Here is an 18,090-nt window from a genome sequence, read left to right on the forward strand (position 1 = left end):
TGTTCGCGACTCGGATGACATTCCTGGCGGTTAGGTAGAAAAGGCACGGGTTTGCGGGAAATACGTTTGCGTCGTGTACGAAGTACTCGTTGGCCTTCGCTTGGTGCCAGGGTACCAAGATGTCGTATTCCAATTGCTCCTGCCTTGTTTTTGGAGGTGCTTTGGCGCATCGGCTGTTGGCAGGGCAACAATCGACCTTGAGCTCTGGTCCCAGTGGCCCCAGTGTCCCCGGTACCTCCTTATCAGGGCGTTAAGTGGCTGCAGGGGTCTGTGGCTGACAGGAGCCGCTTCAACCCCGCGAACGCCGTCGCAAGCCGAAGATTGACTTACATCACCCGCCATCCTTCGGGTTAGCAACGAGGGCCTACCTCGTCTGAGCCGGCTCCCGTCCTTCAATCCCCTTCATCTCTACGAATAGAACTCACACAAACCACAAGGCATTGGCTTCTCAAAAAGGGATCTTTGGGTTTTCTATCTCTCTCTGTACCATTCACAATGAGGTCGTCGTCAATTTCATTACGTCCACTGCGGCGAGCGCTGGCGCCGCCGGTATCGACGCAGCTTCTGCCACCCCTTGCAACGGGCCCCCGGCTCTACTCGACACACCCGCCCAATGCAAAGCTCAACATACCCGTGGACTACGCGACAACGTCACTCCTCGCGCACTCTTCACAAACTGCTCTCGGCACGGCCGAATTACCGGCGGAGGTGCGCGATGGCACGACAAAGAAGATGAACCTGTTTCAAGCCATCAACGATGCTCTCTCCATCGCCCTGGCTGAGGACGACTCCGTCATGGTTTTTGGCGAGGACGTTGCCTTTGGCGGCGTCTTTCGGTGCACGATGAAGCTGGCAGAGACGTACGGTGCCGACCGCATCTTCAACACGCCACTGACGGAACAGGGCATCATGGGCTTCGCCATTGGCGCGGCCGCGGAGGGTATGCGGCCGGTTGCTGAGATACAATTTGCCGACTACGTCTACCCGGCCTTTGACCAGCTCGTCAACGAGGCGGCCAAGTACCGATACAGGGACGGCGCCTGTGGCCGGAGCGTTGGTGGTCTGACGGTACGCATGCCCTGCGGCGGTGTCGGCCACGGCGCCCTCTATCACTCTCAGTCGCCCGAGAGCTTGTTCACGCACATCCCCGGTCTGCGGGTGATCATGCCACGGTCACCTCTACAAGCCAAGGGTCTGTTGCTGGCGGCCATCCGCAGCAATGACCCGTGCATCTTCATGGAGCCCAAGATTCTGTACCGCGCGGCCGTCGAGCAGGTGCCCGCGGGAGCGTACACGCTGCCGTTGTCCAAGGCGGAGGTGCTGAAGGAGGGCAAGGACGTGACGATTATCTCGTACGGACAGCCGCTGTATACCTGCATGTCGGCCATACAAAAGGCCGAAGAGGAGCTGGGCATCTCTGTCGAGCTCATTGATCTTAGAACGCTGTACCCCTGGGATAAGGAGACGGTATTCCAGAGCGTGCGCAAGACAGGCCACTGCATCGTGGTGCACGAAGCGATGGTGAATGCTGGTATCGGTGCTGAGGTTGCTGCCACGATCCAGGAGGATCCTGATACCTTTTTGAGGCTGGAGGCACCGGTTGCAAGAGTTGCTGGATGGAGCATTCACACTCCGTTGCTTTATGAGAAGTTCAACATCCCTGATGTTGCAAGTAAGTGTTGCCTCCTACCCATGATAAACGCAGCAACGATTTCTAACGTATCTCAGGGGTTTATGACAATATTAAGCGGGTTCTGGATTATTGAGACTTGGTAGGGGACCAGGAGTGATAGGGAAGATAACGAAGAAGAAAATTCAAAACATAGCACATACCCTTAATGACATGCCATACAACTTCATAAGTAATGTTCTGCTAGCTTTGGATATGAATTGGATGCAGGTAGCAGCGAACCCGTTGACATGTTCGCTTCGTGATGGGGAAGTACACCATGAGTCCACTTCCTTCAGCTCAAGTGGAGGTCCCGCGCTAACAATTAACCCCCTTTCCCAGCCAATCCGCCCCTCCCCATGTCCCGCCTCCAACTGCCCCGCATTACGTTTCAACGTTCGAGAGAGGCAGACAGCTCTCCATTTACTCCGTACAGCCGCAATCGTCACCGACTCAACGACAGACTGATTGCGCGACCAGAACCTTTGACCCTTTCCGCCGCACCAGCTTGCAACCTCACAATGTCCCAAGTCGAGACCGTGTCCTCCTTCGTGGAGGGTGCTCCCCCAGGCGAGGTACCTTCCCACTTGCCTCGAGCTCCATCCCCTTACGACGCGCATGACGTCGCGAACCGCACCCCAAGCTGACCTCGATTGAAGCTCGCAGATGTTATTGCAGGTAAACCGCACTTGCCTACCCTAACCCCCAACTCTGCCACGAAGACGAATGGGCCGACAGCTCCGAACGAACTGCTAACACCGTCGCAAAGATATCAAGTCGCTCACCGTATCGGACCCCGAGATCGTGTCCAGCCTCGAGCCGGCGTTTGAAAAGTACAACGAGGAGCAGTTCGTCACGGTGAAGCTGCCAGGCGGGAGCCAGCAGGTCATTGTTAGCGCGCACAGCTCGCTCGGCGACGGCCAGTACTTTGACGTGGAGAGCTCCACGAGCTTCTTCTTTGACCACACCACACAGAAGGCGAGCAACGTGCAGAGCTACGTTTTGGAGAGCGCCAACTCGGACTTGATGTAGGTTTTTTTTTTTTTTTTTTTTGACGGGAATCGAGACAACAAGATGAGGACAGTGATGCTGAGAGAGCTACGTGAACAGCAAGTCGACGTTGAAAAGCCTCAGCCCCTATGTCCAGGAACACTTCCCCAACGCCGCGTACGGCGTCTACCCCACCGAGAACGATTCCAAGGTTGCCGTCATAATCGTCTCGAACAAGTACTCTCCCAACAACTTCTGGTACGTGATACCCCTATAGCGCTCTTCCCTAAGCGTTCCCCACCGCCGCGGGTGCATGCACTAACCCGTGGGATTACCATCAGGAACGGCCGATGGCGATCAGTGTACATCTTCGACCCCTCCTCCGAGGCCCTCGAGGGCTCCGTCAAGGTCGACGTGCACTACTACGAAGACGGCAACGTCAGGCTGCTCACGAGCCGGCCCAGCCAGGCGTCGGTGTCATCGGGCACGGGCGCGGGCATCGTCAAGGAGATTGCGGCGTCGGAGAAGAAGTACCAGGAGGAGCTCAACAGGGGGTTCACGAGCCTGAGCGAGGGCGCGTTCAAGGGCCTGCGACGACAGCTGCCGGTGACGAGGCAGAAGATTGAGTGGGACAAGATTACCTCGTACAGGCTGGGCCAGGATATTGGCGGTGGCCGGAAATAAAGAGAGAGTGGGGAAAGAAGGACAGAAAGAGAGAGTCTTTTGATTGTTAAGGGCTACATATAGAGTGTTTGCTCGACTGGTGCATCAGCATGCCAAAGCTAGGAATGGTTTAAAAAGCTTTCTTTACCAACACATCACTTTTGCTGTCAGGAGGGTCTCCACTGCAAAGAAGTACCTTGGTGAGGACGTAGGCTTCATTCCCACGTGTGATCCTGGGAAGGGTGTCGACACAAATAGACTGCGGAAGTCACCTCTTACCTCAACAGAGAGACTCAAGGAAATTTAGCAGATAAAGAATGCAACTGAATTACCCCTTTTAGCTTTCGGGCCATCAGGTTGTCCATTGCAGCAACCGTGTAGAAAATAGAGGAGGAAATGTGTACTAGACGGAATTGTAAATCGAACCGGCGGAAATTACCTAATCGGGTAACATATCGCGATGACATCTTCACGACCGCCCATAAAGAAAAGAGCTATCGCAGCCGATTATCTAAAAAAGAGTCAAGAGCTGAGGCCTGAATCTCAATCTTGTTACCCCGCGCGTTCCCCGCCTTTTGGGCTCATACCAAGTCACAAGTGGGAAGCCTGGCGCTCGGGAGGGAGTTCAAGGGGAATGACGATACCGGAGGCCGGAGACCGCACGGGACTGCCTCGGCATCATCCCGAATTTCCCGAAGGGTGGGTTGCGGGATTGGGGGGAAATATCCGTACGGCGGAATTGGACACTCGATAGGTTCCATACGTCAGGAAAACGTGTCGTTCGGAGAATCAAGGAAAGTTGATGCTGGCCTCTCTCTCTCTTTTGTATTTCGTGAGTTCATGATAGCTGAGGTAATGTTCCGTTGGAGGAATTGGACTGCCCGTATGCTCCGTGGGATCCGGACTCTTTTAATGGTCAGTGATCAGTCCGTCCGAAGTGTATGTGCGTGTTTGTGTGTGAGCAGCCCTTTATTTGCGATGTCACAGATGCGAGGTACAGACATGCAGTGTGGTAGTGTATCCCGTACATGTGTGCCCCGGCTGGTCCAGTCCAGACTCCCAGCCCGGAGAGCCAGGCTAATTCACCTAGTCCAGCCCAGGAAACCCCGCGGAACGGCGAGATAAGGCAAGATCCGACGGAACGATAGCGTCAGTATTGAGTCGATTGACGACGAGGGGAGGGAACGGCGCAGATGGCAAGGGTGGGGGACGGTATGCGTTCCCCGTGGAAGCGGGATTTGGGAACAATGACCTTGCAGCGGTACGTGTGGGCATTTGCGGGACTTGGTGTTGCAGTCGGGCTGCTGGTGAACCACGAGAAGGCGTGGGAAGCAGCAACGATTGGCAATGCGAGTTTACGAACACGAATAACTGGGGAATTTGACCCCGAAGACGAGAGGCCGTGCCGGACCCTTGTGTACAGTAGAGTACAGACAGACACTCGGTGTGCTTGGGGGGACGTTGCAGTCGGTTTCTTCCAAGATTCCTGTTATACAAGCTGTACCGAATACTGCGTAAAAGGGCATTTTGCATAATAGAACCGCTTCGGTAGCGGACACCGATGTGATTCCGCCCCGTTGGAGGATTGGAGGGGCCATGCGTTTCGAAACGAGCCAGCAACGTGCTCTCTTTCTTTCTCAAAGTGTCGATCGACCGCGGAAGCTGGGGGCGGTAAAGAGGTGGAAGACTAGGTACGAAGTAACCCCCGGTACTAAGCGGCGAGTGTTTAAGTTTTGCAGCGGGAGCCCTGACTCGACAATTCGCTTTGGGAGTATCAACGGGCGGGGTGAAGCGAAGGAGGACGTGGCTGGGCCAGGAAAGGCAGTTTTGCCTTGGCCCAAGGTCCTTGGTTCCGGTTGATGGCTATGGCAAATCGACGCGGGTGTTGTAGGTGAGTGAGACTCGAGTATACGAATTACCTTGGCCTGAATGTGAGAATTTGGGGTATGTGAACAGGGTGTGTGCTATGCGTCAAACGGTGGCAGCCTTGGAAGGGTGTCAAATGTCTGTCTGGCTGGGGTTCAATTACCCGAGTGCGATGCCGAGAAGGAGGCCGGCGAGCTTCTCCTCTCTGGTCTAAGCAAGAAGGCCATGGAACTTGTGGAAGTAGTCGGGTCCTTTCCATTGTCACATACTTACCGGTAATACCTTACTTGCCTACTCAGGTAGTGTTCTGACTCTACAAGGTACCAAGTTCCGCCAGCTAAATTGGCTCCCCCCTTTGAAATCGCACCTTCTTCCTTGTGCTGCCGCCTGCCTTACTGTGGTGCCTCTCTTAAGTATCCCCGGCCCACATTCACTCCAGCGAATCACGGCAACTGTGCACTAATTTCTTCTTTTCTCATTGGCTCAAGACACCGTCCACCCCTGAGCGGACTGCTAGTACCAAGCCCAGTACTGTTGTGAGGTGTCCACAGGTAGTGACCGCTTGGTCCCAGCGGAAGCTTCCATCAGCTGTCAGTCCCAGTCCGCAAAGTGCTGCGCTTTCCCCCCCGATTTTTAACGGGGTCCCGCGATAAAGCAGTGTGAACGGGCTCAACAACATCCGAGGGACCTCCTTCTCGTCCGATTCCGTTTTCCTTACTTCCTCCTGCACCAAAAAATCTCCCCTTCCTCTCTCACCTAATCTCATCCCCAAAGCCAAACTTTTCCGCCTGCGATTCTTTTCCTCCGCTCTGTGTTGCGCAAACCGAATCGAATTCTTCACACCGAATCCTAGCCAAATCAGCAAGGACCCTCAACAAACTTCCCACCCCTCCGATAAACAAGGAAGGAAGAAAAAATAGGAGCCACGTTTACCAACAACAATCCTTTACCGTCTCTCTACACACAAACCAGTCACAATGGGCGCTGTCGAACTCACCTACCAGGATGTTGCTGAGCACAACACCAAGAAGGACATCTACATGGTCATCCACGACAAGATCTACGACTGCACCAAGTTCGTCGACGAGCACCCGTAAGTACTTAGCTAGACCTGCGTCTGCCTCCCGCCACTCTCGCGCCAGTACCCCTCCTAAGGATTCCAATTTCTCTCGACGAGTACCTCCAGCTGACCTCTTTTCCCTTCATAGCGGTGGCGAGGAGGTTCTTCTTGACGTCGGTGGTCAGGATGCCACCGAGGCTTTCGAGGATGTCGGACACAGCGACGAGGCCCGCGAGACCCTGGACCAATTGTACCTCGGTGACCTGAAGCGCCAGGTGAGTCAAAGCAATGATTCTTACTTTGCCGCGTTCGCGCGCGCAACGATGTCCCAGCTGCAGAAAGCAATCGTGCTGACTTCCCCCCTTTCTACAGCCCGGAGACCCAGCTCCCAAGAAGCAGGTTGCCGCCAGCAGCTCAGCTTCCAGCACCGAGAGCCCCGGCTTCGGCATCGGCCTGTACGCCGTTCTCCTCGTCGGTGGCGTCCTCGCATACGTCGCCTACAACTACCAGCAGCAGCAACAGCAGCAGTCCGCATAAGACACAAGCTGCATTGCTACGGTCTTGGACTTCTTTTTACAGCAAAGCAGAAAATGCCGAGAGGGTTAAGGGGCTCCCACCACGATCGCCACCGCCGCTCCCCCGAAAAGGGGCAAACGAGGATGCGCGCGCCGCCGCCACTGCGATGAAGGCGGGGGCTCTGGTCATTGTCTTCAACAGGCGGAAACTTGGGTTTGAAGAGCGAGAGAAATGGGGGCGCAAAGGTTTGTTTTGAAAGCCTTTGCGTCACCTTGAGGTCCCATGGATGTGTTACGAGCTGGCGCAGACGGGTTACAGGGGAGCTTTTATTCACAGGCAGAGGATCTGGCTGGTCGAGCAACGGCCGAACCGAATCTGCCGGGAGAAGATATGCTTTTAATAGAATATACGTTCTGGTCATGAGACTTTGTTGGAGATTCCGCACTGGATATACTGGGTAGTGGGCGTCGTTGCTCTAGGCACACGATAACGGAATCGTTTAAAGCATTGCGTTCTTTGGTGATTGTACAAACCGCTTAGCAGTGAGATCAACAGACGGAGCTTTGGGTACGGCAATTGAGATTGCAGTCACAGTGACTTCGCCCACGAAGATTGAAGGTTGAGCTGCTACAGATTCACGAGCTGCCGCATACTTGCGTTCACAAATTGCCCTGAGAAATCAACCTTCGCTTCTCCCAAGAAAGCTACCACTCTTGCGTCAACCTGGTGTTTCCATGAGCCAGCATGGCCCGTGCAAATTGTAACCCGCGTTCAGGTCCCTCGCCCATGCTGTTAATCTCGGAGACTCAATGTGCTAGAGGCCTGGAACCCATCAGCTCGGAATTTTTATGCGCGAGAAGCGGAATCGGGGCGTCTCCGTATTCCGAACCAACCGGATTGCACCGTGGCTGAGTTATCTCACTCTCCACCCATTCACCAGCCACGTCCGTGCGCCACATTATCGAACGTCCCGTCCTGGAGAATTGAACTGACCAGCAGCAGGCAGACAGCCAAGCACCTTGAAGTTCATTACTTTCCATTGTATCGACAAAGCAGCCTTTTTGCTTCTCTCCCACACCGGCTGTCAACCTCGCGACGCGGACGAATATATGCGGGGTAAAAGCGAACCGCGACAAAAAGATTTCGGATATTTACAGGCTTCCGGGCTGATAAGCGATCGAGTCGAGAGGAATACGGTCGGCGACTTTTGGAGGCTGAAGCTGGGATAGCTCGACGATTGAAAGAGAGAGGACCACAACGGTGCGACCTGCGAGCGACGATCGATCTGGATTGACACGAGGGATTCTGATACGGTCGAGACGAAGGAAGAAGAATTGAGAGGGTTTCTTCTGGCAGCATCTCCTCGCGGGAAGGCGGCCTTCGACGTGGTAGCTTTTGAGCTGAGATACGCCAAATCCTCACTATATCGAACACCTCCCGGCCAGTCACGTCGTAAATCAGCCCACGACTATAGCTCCTTGCGCCAGGCTTTGGATAGTACCTCTTTCTGACGCCACTACGAACGTCCCGCAAGGAAGGCCACGAGCTTCCGAAAGACCATCTCCTACGGCATCGAATACCCTCCACTATTGCCCATCATGTCTTCCCTTCTCGAAAAGCAGAAGGCTATGTTCAGCAGCTCGCTGGCCTCGGCCGCGAGCAAGCTGCAATCCAAGAGCACATCTCTCGCGCCGCCGTCACCCTCCCCGTCCGTCAGCAGCATGGCGTCAGCATCCAAGAACGACACCACCGCATCGGGCAAGCGGAAGCGCGACCCCAACGCAATTGTGTACTCGCAGCCTCAGAACACTAGTTTTGGTCAGGAAGTCTTTACACAGATGCAGTATGCGCTGGAGTGGCTCAAGGGCAAGGACGAGCCCAAGACGGCGACCGAAATCTTTGACCACCTGGGCCAGACCCGCAGCACCGACAAGCACAAGCAGCAGCTGGTGGAGGGCATGCGGCGGCATCCGCGTATTCAGTGGGTGCCCGATCCGAAAATGTCCGAGCAGACATGGCGGACGGGCACGTACGTCCACCGGCCCATTATCCCCGGCGTCAAGGACAAGATGACGCTCCTGCGGCACCTGCAAAGCAAGCGGGACGCCGAGGGGACCAACGTCAAGGACCTCAAGGACGGGTGGCCCGACTGCGACCAGGCACTGATGGAGCTGGAGCGCGAGCACAAGATCCTGATCGTCAAGACCAAGAAGGAGCAGCACCCGCGCGCCATCTGGCTCGACGACGCGACGCTGCACCACCACGTCGACGACGAGTTCAAGCGCATGTGGAACGTTGTCGAGGTCCCCTCCACCGACGACATTGTCAAGAAGCTTGTTTCTGTGGGCCAGAAGCCGGCCAGCGCCGACCCCAGCACGATCAAAAAGGTCGACTCCAAGAAGCAGCAGAAGAAGCGGGCTGTTAGGCGCACCGGCAAGACGACTAATACGCATATGGAGCATCTGCTCAAGGATTACAGCCACATGGTGAAGCGGTAGACGCGAGCTACCTAGTGTTTATATACAGGGAAATGCATTTTCGAAACGGCGTTTTGGGTTCGGACGGCGGAGAGAGACGACGAACGGACGGACAAACTTCATTTAGCAAAGACCTGGGACAGGCATTGCTGTCCTTTTTCCGTGTCAGTTCTTTTTCCCTTATAGACGGATGGGTAGGTTCATAGTGGGCTTTTGTGCCGCAGTTGATGCAGAGAACAAGCATTTCACTCATGCGGGAGGCAGGGAACTATGAAAGTTACACCCCAAAACAAAGAACAAAAGAAGAATGATGAATATCCAGCATTACTACATTCTTTGACGCTGTGCTATGGGAAATGATGTTATTGCTACCGCCATGCCATATTGCTGAAAAGTCAACAAGAGAATGAAACAAGAAGCCAAACGAACAGACAGGACATGCCTCCCACCCCCTCCTCTCCCTTTCTCACATCATCCTCAGTCCTCTCATCATGGCTCGATAGAGGAAAAGGAACCCCCCCCCCCCCCTAACAGAGAAGGAAAACAAAACACCACCAAGAAACTCAACACCCTTCCGTAACCCGCTCAAAAACCCTCAAAAACACATCCGGCTCCTGATTCCCACCGACCCTCCACCTCCCTTGCACCGTAAACGTCGGCACCCCCGTGACCCCCGCCTTCCTCGCGCCCACGACCTCCGCGTCGACGACTTCCCCCGCGCGATCGCTATCGAGCGCGGCCTCGACGTCGGGCTCCTTCAGCCCCGCCGCCTCGACGGCCGTCTTGACGAGGTAGGCGCGGTCCGAGATGTCTGCGCCGAGTTCAAAGTGGCCCCTGAAGAGCGCCTCGAGGAGGGCGTCCTGGGCTGCGGGACCGCGGGAGGCGAGGGCGAGGCGCAGGAGCTTGTGCGACTGGCGCGAGTTGCCGGTGCGGCCTGTGACGTTTAGGGCGATGCCGGTTCGTGTGCAGGCGGAGGTGATGCGGGATAGGGCGGCGGGGAGGTCGCCTGCTAGGGAGAAGCGGGTTGTGTACATTTCGCGTTTGTCGTAGCCTTTTTTGAGGTTGTGTTAGGAGGAGAACTGCTTGTTTGGGTTCTTATTTTCATGGGTGTGGTGTTGGGGCTGCGAAATAAGTTGGCGGTTGGTGTGAAAGGATGAGAAAGGGGGGAAGTGAGGGTGGCATGGGTTTTTGGTGTAAGTGAGAGTGAGGGAACATGAGAGAGAGAATTCTCCTCTGCGACAAAACGATATGAAGCGGAAGACATGCTCTCAATTGCAGGGAAAATAGAGAGTAAAGAGTAATGGAGAAGACGAAAACAACGTACCGGTGCTCTTCAACGCCGGGCTCAGATAGAACGGCTTCCAGACGACCTCGAACTCGGCGGTAGGGTCCACGGCGCGGTACTGTGAGATTGCGCGGTCGAGGTTCCTCTTGCCGACGTAGCACCACGGACATAGCAGGTCCGTGACGGCCTCGATCTTGATGACCGTCATTCTTTAATTATCTCGATAGATGGCTACCTTTGTTGTTGTGTTGTCGTTGAGTCTTGCCTTATACTGACGAAGGGGGTTTTATGTGATGACGGTGAATGATGGGCGATGAGGTTGGCCGCGTGGTGTGTAGCATTCGTCAAGGATATGCCATACGATGGTAGACCGCTGGAAGAAATTAAATATGATGAGATTGTCGATTACGAAATTGGAATCACTTGGCTGTTCGAATCTGATGAGTAAACGAGTGATGAGAAAAAGACACCAAGGCGTCGTTTATGCCTTCTGTCGTGGTTTCTCGGCACCCGCCAAGGGCGTGTTTTGGGCGAGTTTGTGTAAGCCACAGACGGTCGGTCCAGTTTGTCAACCCAAGGTCGAAGGTTGGACTTGACAGCTCCCGGGTTCAAAAAAATAAACTCTGTCGGGGAACAACCACCGGATGTGTGTGGATTTTGGGATCAAACTGAACTTGCTGCACCCTTCTGGAAATCTTCGGGAACGTCAAGGGGCAGCTGAAGTATAGCTAGTAGGGGAGAGAAGGGGGGGAAGAGAAAGAATAGAAGAAGGTGTGGGTATTAGAGTTTCCTTTCCACAAACTGCGCCTACTTTGTCAGAAGTTGCGGCGATCTTGCTGATATATAATAGGTAGTTTGCGCCGTGGACTCCCCGTCATCTCATGGCTTTGCACCACCAGTCTAATCCCACATTGTTGGCATATGGTGTGCGTGTGTTTGCGTATGGGTGGTGGTGGTGGTGGTGGTGGTGGACGCGTGGGTTGGGTTGGGGGGAAAATCTTGGAAACGAGGCAGGAAGACCAAAGTACCCTGCTAAGCTTACCTACTTGGAATCAAAGACGCAAGGTCCAAGGAACGAAAGTATCGAAATGAATACTAATCAACGGGCTCGTAGCTTGCTCAGCGCGGCTGGGTGATTGATAAACTAATAAACGTCGCTCCCAAGGAAACGCGAGAGAGAGCGAGGACGGACCACTTTTCCCCCTTCCTTGTGTTGTCTCTTCTCGAATGTGTCACCCTTCGGGCGAACAGTAAGAGAAGACTGGGAACAATGATACATAATCCTTTCCTTCGTCCTTCCTCTCCTGATACACACCCACAACCTCGTACTCTTGTCTTTCTCTTTTTTCTCGACTACTAATCCAAAGAAGAATGACCAATTTCTCCGGGGTGCGCGCGCGCTCTCCCCACCTAAGCAGCCCCAAACCCGAGGTGCTTGGAAAAAGGACCGTCACGACATCATCACCTCTTGTTCATAACGTTATGACTAGAAAAAAGAACCATGAAAAGAACTCGTAATGTCTCGCACCCGGCTTCTCGGATTCAAGACTGGAAATGTCAGATCCCACCGCATCCCGCCGGCTTCCCCCCCCTCTCACTCTGAACCATGGACAAGACTTTCGCAAGGCCACTCAGTTACAAGTTCACTAATCATCTCCCACACGGCTCACCACAAAAGTCGGAAAGGCGCAAGTTTGATTTGAATCCGGGACTCGGGGCAACAAACGCCATGTGCCTCGCCTCCCACCCCCGGGAATTTTTGATTTTCTGATTATATCATCATTTCTGATTACATCCAAACGTGAACAGACAAAAGTACAAAGTACGCGGGGATAAGAAAAGCGACGTGAGAGGGGGAACAAAAAAAAGGAATCGCCTCGGATTCGTTTTGTAAACCTCGGCGGTTCAATTCGGGTACTGGTTCACAAACATTACCACCCACGATTTTCTTCGCTACTATCGTCGCATTGCCCGGACTTTTGGTCTCACTCTCTCCTAGTCTATCGACTTTGTTGTTTTCCCCTTCAGTTGCTGCACTCTCATCCGTCTCAATCTCACGCAGAGGCATGCATCTTTTGGTTGAATGGCACCGATGGATGATAACCACTTTGAGGTAAGTATTTTGACAGGGTAGTAGGCCTCGAGTCTTGGTCATGCCGTAACGAAAGTCGGCCAAGAAACCTCTTACATGACACCGAGCGGGAGACCCTCACACAATAACCACCCGCTGCCTGCCACATTGCACCCTCCCAAGTGATTCATATGTCGCTCAATACCTTAGCTCCATTCTCACCATTGAAACTACCATTGTTGCTGCTGCTACTCTTGCTATTGCCACTGTTACTACTATTATCGTCATCATCTTTCTTCATGTTTCATGTGTTCCTTGAAGAGCACACCTTCAACAGCGCAGTAACGTAATCATTATTATGGCATGGGTTGCAACGAGGGGCAATTGACCGACATCTACTTTGTCACTCAATTACCTTCCACAAAGACTTCATTGAACACATGTTCTCCATCTCAAAAAGAAAGAATGCGTGCTGAGTAAGAGACAACGGTGATGATTTTAGGTGTGAGTGCGTACGTGTGTACCCGAGCAATTATAAAAATAAAGTATGTTCAATGAACATCTACCAATCATTCCACAACACCAACTCAACTTTCCAGAAAACGTGACAGTGAACGCGCAACGCACATCCTGTTCGCCTTGTAACACTTATGTACGAAGTTTGCGACATTTTTTGCGGCTGGGAATCAACCAACCGCCAAGTGCAGCGTGCGTTAAGTAGTGGGACACACACGCCAACCCCGGATCGCCCTCCAACGGGATCTAGATTAATTCCCACCTCCACTGATGATGCACAGGTAAGCCGCACGCGGCAAGCAGATATGCACGCGCACACTGACCATCATGAGATCGGTCCTCAAGCTCTCCCGGTCACCTTACGGCTCTAGCTCCGTCATCTTCAGCATTTTTGTAATGCAGGAGGAAGAACATGCAAGCATCAGCAACAAGTTGAACGATTGAGGAGAGAAACAGATTGCTACGCGCATTCGTTGTCTAGTACAGAGTACAGTGTTGCATACAAAACATTGCATATCAGAAAAAAAAAAGAGGCACGTTCCTTTCTCGAGCGAGTCTCCGCCAATTCCGTCGGCGTGCTGCTCAAGCGCACGCCATGTCCTGTCTGGGAACTCCTCCCAACCTTTTTTGCCTCCAGCCAATGCCCATGGAGACCCAGCCATCATGAAGTGTGTGTGCTTCCCGCCAGTCTATGATAACAAAAGAAAAGGCGGTTGTAAAACAAACCGGATGACTGCCCGCCCCTTGGTATCTTCCTGACCTTGTCCCGGTGCAGCCCGCAATATTAAAGTTGTATGTTATTTACCGTCCCCACCCTTGCCATGCACAAACTTTTCGTACCGCAAAAAGAAGAAGATGAATCCACACCAAGGAAATCTTTCTGGCCATCTGCATTCCTGGTAATCCCAAAAGACTCAAGGAGTGACTGCTGGCGATAGTGTTACATGTGCCGTCCCTAGTGAGCACCTGCCCACAGCTCGCCTTGACGGCCCTTAATATCATAGGCTCCAGCAGGGGGCTCAGTGCTCTGAGGGCGGCGGACCTGAGCTGGGTTGCCGTAAAACATCTGACCACCAAGCGAAGGCGCAGAGGGATAGGCATCGGGATCGGGGTAGGTGTAGCCACCACCGTTGCTGCTGTGGGAGGGCGACGGCACGTGCGATGGAGACTGCCATCCGACGGAACCCATGTGAGGGCTACCGCCAGCACTGCCGGGGCCAGAGTGCTGCTCGACGCTGGGCTCGAGTGTCGGAGGCGGTCCATAGCTGGTGGGGTGCGAGGTAGGTCGCATACCAGTGTTGTAACCTCCAGAAGATGTCGATGCCGGGCTGCCAACATGCATGTCTCGCTGAAGGTGAACAGGGAGTGAGCTGTTGCCCATGTACTGGAACTCGGAGTTGGCACGGTGCATGCTGTCGGCACTGGGGGACATCGAAAGGGTGCGCTGGCCAGGCGAAGGCGTGGTAAGAGGCGATCCACGGTTGGACATGGCATCTCCATCAGAACGAGTCGTGTTCGGCTTGCCAGTGGCTCCACGAGCCGCCAGAGCAGCAGCGGTAGCCGCAGCGGCCTCCTCTACTGTACCAGTGTGGTGGTTTTGATGTCTGGTCAGGGTAGTACGGCGAGTGAACGTCTTCTGACAATCGGCATACGGGCACTTGTACGGACGCTTGCCGGAGTGGATACGACGGTGGCGGGCCAGAGAACTGCTGTCGCTGAAAGGCTAAGGCATTTGTTAGCACAAGACAGGATTCCTCGTTGGAGAGTCAGCTTACCTTGCCACAGCGCTCACACATGTGAGGCTTCTCTCCGGTGTGGACTCGCTGATGGACAGTGAGAGCAGATCGCTGGATGAACTGCTTTCCGCAATTGGGGAAGTCGCAAACGTGAGGGCGGATTCCGCTGTGGATGCGTTCTGGAAATAAAGGTTAGAGATGGAATTTCACAGATCAGCATACATAACATACCGTGACGGGCAAGATCACTTCGGCGAGCAAAGCCCTTGCCGCATGTGCTGCACGGATAAGCCTTGGTGGGCTGCTGAGGTGCCTGCTGCTCGGGTGCCTTGTATTGAGGCATGCCCTGAGACATATCATGCTGAGGGATTCCGGGCAGGATTACAGGGCCGGGTCCCATATGGGAGACAGGCATCTGCATCTGCATCGGAGCGCCGACCATGGCACTGGGTGAAGGGTAGGAACGCGGGACGCCTTCCATTGTGTGACGGGAGTGTTGGGAGTATTCGGAGCCGTGGGGAGAACCGGCACGGTCCATCGGTGGTTCGGGCATGTTTCTCGCGGTGAGTTGGGGGAGTTGATGCATTTGACGTTCGGGAGTAGTTCCGTTGTGAATGTGTTGCATAGCGGCGGCACCTCTTTGATTCATCAAGTTGCCAATGTCCATTACCTCGCCTGGAATAGGCGACCTCATATTACGGCGAAGAAAATCGCTAGCAATAGTCGGGATCCCTGCGTGGATAGCCAGCTTGAGATATGTTTTCGGACGACTCTCCGCGTCAGGCGAAGGTGACTTTGAGTTTATAAAGACTGCGCTGTCTAGAGAGAAGGTTGTTAGCGTGATAATCTTCCCAGGGGCGAAGACTCTGAATATTGGAGGTGCGTGACGGCGAGTTTTTTGGGGGCAGCACATCGCCACGGGTGGGAGCGTTTGAGCAGCGTCCACAGGCAGGGTTGTGTAGAGTTCTCCAGGGCGGGGGTAGCCTGAGTTGGGCTGTGGCATGACTAGGTGTGCCAGGAGTACCCGGCGGCGGGCTATTTGAATCAGACTGACGGGTTTCGCTCGCAGGCTTACCTTGTGCGGATGATGGATGAAATCCGGGACAGACCGATCACAGATCACAGACCAGTATGTTGCTCGTTCTCGAAGACTAGGCTTGAGCTTCGCCTGGACCGTACTGAAGAATTGACGATGTGATGATCAATCGGATCTCTAACAGGAATGCTCGTTTGATCGGTTGTGTTTTTGGTGATCCGAGATATATAGCGATCTCCAGCGTCGTCACAACTCAGTATCGTGACGTGGCGCAATAGAAAAATTTGTCTGTCGAAGGCACAGCCCACCACATATAACCCGGGAAGTCACGGGGTCAAGACGTGTGCTGATCGCTTGTCGTATTTGAGGAAAGGATGGGGATGCCTTTCTTTCGGATATGCGTGATTGAGCCGACGGGTGACGGGAAAGGAGAATGAGAGGGATAGTCAAGGTATAGAGGGCGGCTCAGTCGATATGATCTAGATGACGCGCCACTAGTTAGTGATCTCGTCGGCACCTAACAGTAGACAATCGAGAGAAAAGGTTGATGTGGCATGCACAGCAGAGCATGTGCGAAAGCCAAAGGATGAGTAAAGAGGAAGAAAAAAAAAGGACTGGTGCCTCCGGACCGAGGGCTTGACCAGTTGTGTCGAGAGAGATGGGTGGGTGTTTGTCAAAGTTCGCGTGTAGGAGGTCTCGGACGAGAGATGAGGTAACAGGGGCCAAGAAACCTTGATCGGGGGTGCAGACGGTCCGGCAGGGTTAGGGAAGGAAAAGTGGGTCAATGAGGAAAAGCGCGGGAAAAATTGCTGAAGCAGCACCTGGCATGAGAAGCCAGGGCAGCCACAGCCAGGAGGCGCGGCAGGTGAAGGTGCAGGGTACGTATCGTTTGTGCAGCAACTGGCCAACAAGCCCGTCGACACAGCCACAAGAATGGAAGACGCGGTGACAAAATACTTTCGGTTGACTAACGAGCGGAAGCAAGGTGAAGCCAATAATAAAACAACAAGTGGTGGTTTTACAGAGGGTGAAAGGGAAGCCTCGGTCTGGGACTCGACATTGGCCTCGAAGCGTAATGACGAGGAGTAGACGGCAAGGGATGGCGTACCGGTATGCGAATGCAAAATGAGGATAGGGATAGATGAAAGGGAAAAAATATGAAGCTTCGACTTACTGCAGAGAGTGAGAGCAATGGGTATCTCAAGGATGACTATCGGTAGGCGTAGGGGAGTTTCTTTTCTGGGGATTGGAGATGGGAACGTTGCCCGTCGCAAGGAAATGGAGGAATGGGACAAAAATGAAGAAGAAAAAAGAAAGCACGGTTGACCTGAGTTTTGTCGGTGCTGCAGAGGCAGAGGAAGGGTATGAATATGTATGGAGAAGGAAGTCAAGGTGAGAGGAGGGAGCAAGGTGGTGGTGTAAGGTCGGCCCTTGGCTTTTTGGCGTTTGGGTTGCGCGTTGGCGCTGGCGTTGGCGTTGGCGTGCAAAGGGTCGAGTGAGGGTCGAGGGTCGAGGGTTGTGTGTGCGTTGTATGGGAAAGAGCAAGGGGGAAAGGTGAAGGGAAAAGAAGCTGTGACGCAGCAAGCGGAGCGCAGACAGGGACGGACGGACGGGGTTCGGCAGGTGTTATAAAAATGTCAACCACGGAGACGATCCTTTTAGTGAGACCGGGGGGGAGATGGAAGAAAGGAAGGAATAATGGAAGGAAGGGGGGAGGGGTGTGCGATGTACCTAGGGGCACGGCACGCACAGCACACGCAGTACGGATACAGCTTGCTGTTACTGGGCCTGTCCGTATTGCTGCTCCTGGCCCCTACTCCTGTTCCTGCACCTGAGGGACTGGTGTGGTTTGCGTAGTAAAACGGATCGGTGAGAAAAAAAGAATGGGGTCGATACGTCGAGTCGTCGAGTCGAGTCGGTACACAAAGTATCCGTACGGTAAGGTATGTATGACTGGTTTGGCTTTTGCGTTGTTGTAGCTTGCTGGATGGGTGGGATGGATGGATCGAAAGAGGGCTGGCGTCGGAATCCTTATTAATCTTATGAATCGAACAATGTCGTTCGGATACGCAGGTACGAAAAGAGGTAGACGGATCAGACTATGGATATGAGAAATTGGAAAGAAAAAAAAAGAGGAAAGAGGACAGCGTGTAATATGAGTTTCTTGCATGCAAATTGGGCGAACATGTACCTTTGCTGCTTGAC

General features: G+C 53.8%; 6 protein-coding genes across 6 annotated transcripts; 4 read left to right on the forward strand and 2 right to left on the reverse strand.

The window, feature by feature from the left end:
* Positions 1-495: 495 nt before the first annotated feature.
* On the forward strand, positions 496-3,343 carry CABS01_09988 (transketolase; the record flags this gene model as incomplete). Its single annotated transcript, XM_060543344.1, has 6 exons — positions 496-1,672; positions 2,012-2,244; positions 2,329-2,347; positions 2,439-2,697; positions 2,780-2,917; positions 3,001-3,343. The coding sequence occupies 6 exons, from the start codon at positions 496-498 to the stop codon at positions 3,341-3,343; spliced, it is 2,169 nt and encodes a 722-aa protein (XP_060399525.1).
* Positions 3,344-6,165: 2,822 nt separating this feature from the next.
* On the forward strand, positions 6,166-6,785 carry CABS01_09989 (cytochrome b5; the record flags this gene model as incomplete). Its single annotated transcript, XM_060543345.1, has 3 exons — positions 6,166-6,281; positions 6,397-6,523; positions 6,621-6,785. 3 exons carry the CDS (start codon positions 6,166-6,168, stop codon positions 6,783-6,785), a joined length of 408 nt encoding a protein of 135 aa, XP_060399526.1.
* A 1,577-nt stretch (positions 6,786-8,362) lies between these two features.
* CABS01_09990 (transcription initiation factor IIE subunit beta) lies at positions 8,363-9,262 on the forward strand (the record flags this gene model as incomplete). The annotated part of the gene is made up of 1 exon (XM_060543346.1): positions 8,363-9,262. One exon carries the CDS (start codon positions 8,363-8,365, stop codon positions 9,260-9,262), a length of 900 nt encoding a protein of 299 aa, XP_060399527.1.
* Positions 9,263-9,804: 542 nt separating this feature from the next.
* CABS01_09991 (DSBA-like thioredoxin domain-containing protein) lies at positions 9,805-10,734 on the reverse strand (the record flags this gene model as incomplete). Its single annotated transcript, XM_060543347.1, has 2 exons — positions 9,805-10,292; positions 10,566-10,734. The coding sequence occupies 2 exons, from the start codon at positions 10,732-10,734 to the stop codon at positions 9,805-9,807; spliced, it is 657 nt and encodes a 218-aa protein (XP_060399528.1).
* Positions 10,735-13,247: 2,513 nt separating this feature from the next.
* Positions 13,248-13,484, forward strand: CABS01_09992 (uncharacterized protein; the record flags this gene model as incomplete). Its single annotated transcript, XM_060543348.1, has 2 exons — positions 13,248-13,394; positions 13,446-13,484. The coding sequence occupies 2 exons, from the start codon at positions 13,248-13,250 to the stop codon at positions 13,482-13,484; spliced, it is 186 nt and encodes a 61-aa protein (XP_060399529.1).
* A 584-nt stretch (positions 13,485-14,068) lies between these two features.
* Positions 14,069-15,852, reverse strand: CABS01_09993 (uncharacterized protein; the record flags this gene model as incomplete). The annotated part of the gene is made up of 3 exons (XM_060543349.1): positions 14,069-14,836; positions 14,889-15,028; positions 15,081-15,852. The coding sequence occupies 3 exons, from the start codon at positions 15,850-15,852 to the stop codon at positions 14,069-14,071; spliced, it is 1,680 nt and encodes a 559-aa protein (XP_060399530.1).
* Between the last annotated feature and the right edge of the window lie 2,238 nt (positions 15,853-18,090).

Source organism: Colletotrichum abscissum (assembly GCF_030869225.1).
Source record: "Colletotrichum abscissum strain IMI 504890 chromosome Unknown Scaffold_25.1, whole genome shotgun sequence".
NCBI classification, from domain to species: Eukaryota; Fungi; Ascomycota; class Sordariomycetes; order Glomerellales; family Glomerellaceae; genus Colletotrichum; species Colletotrichum abscissum.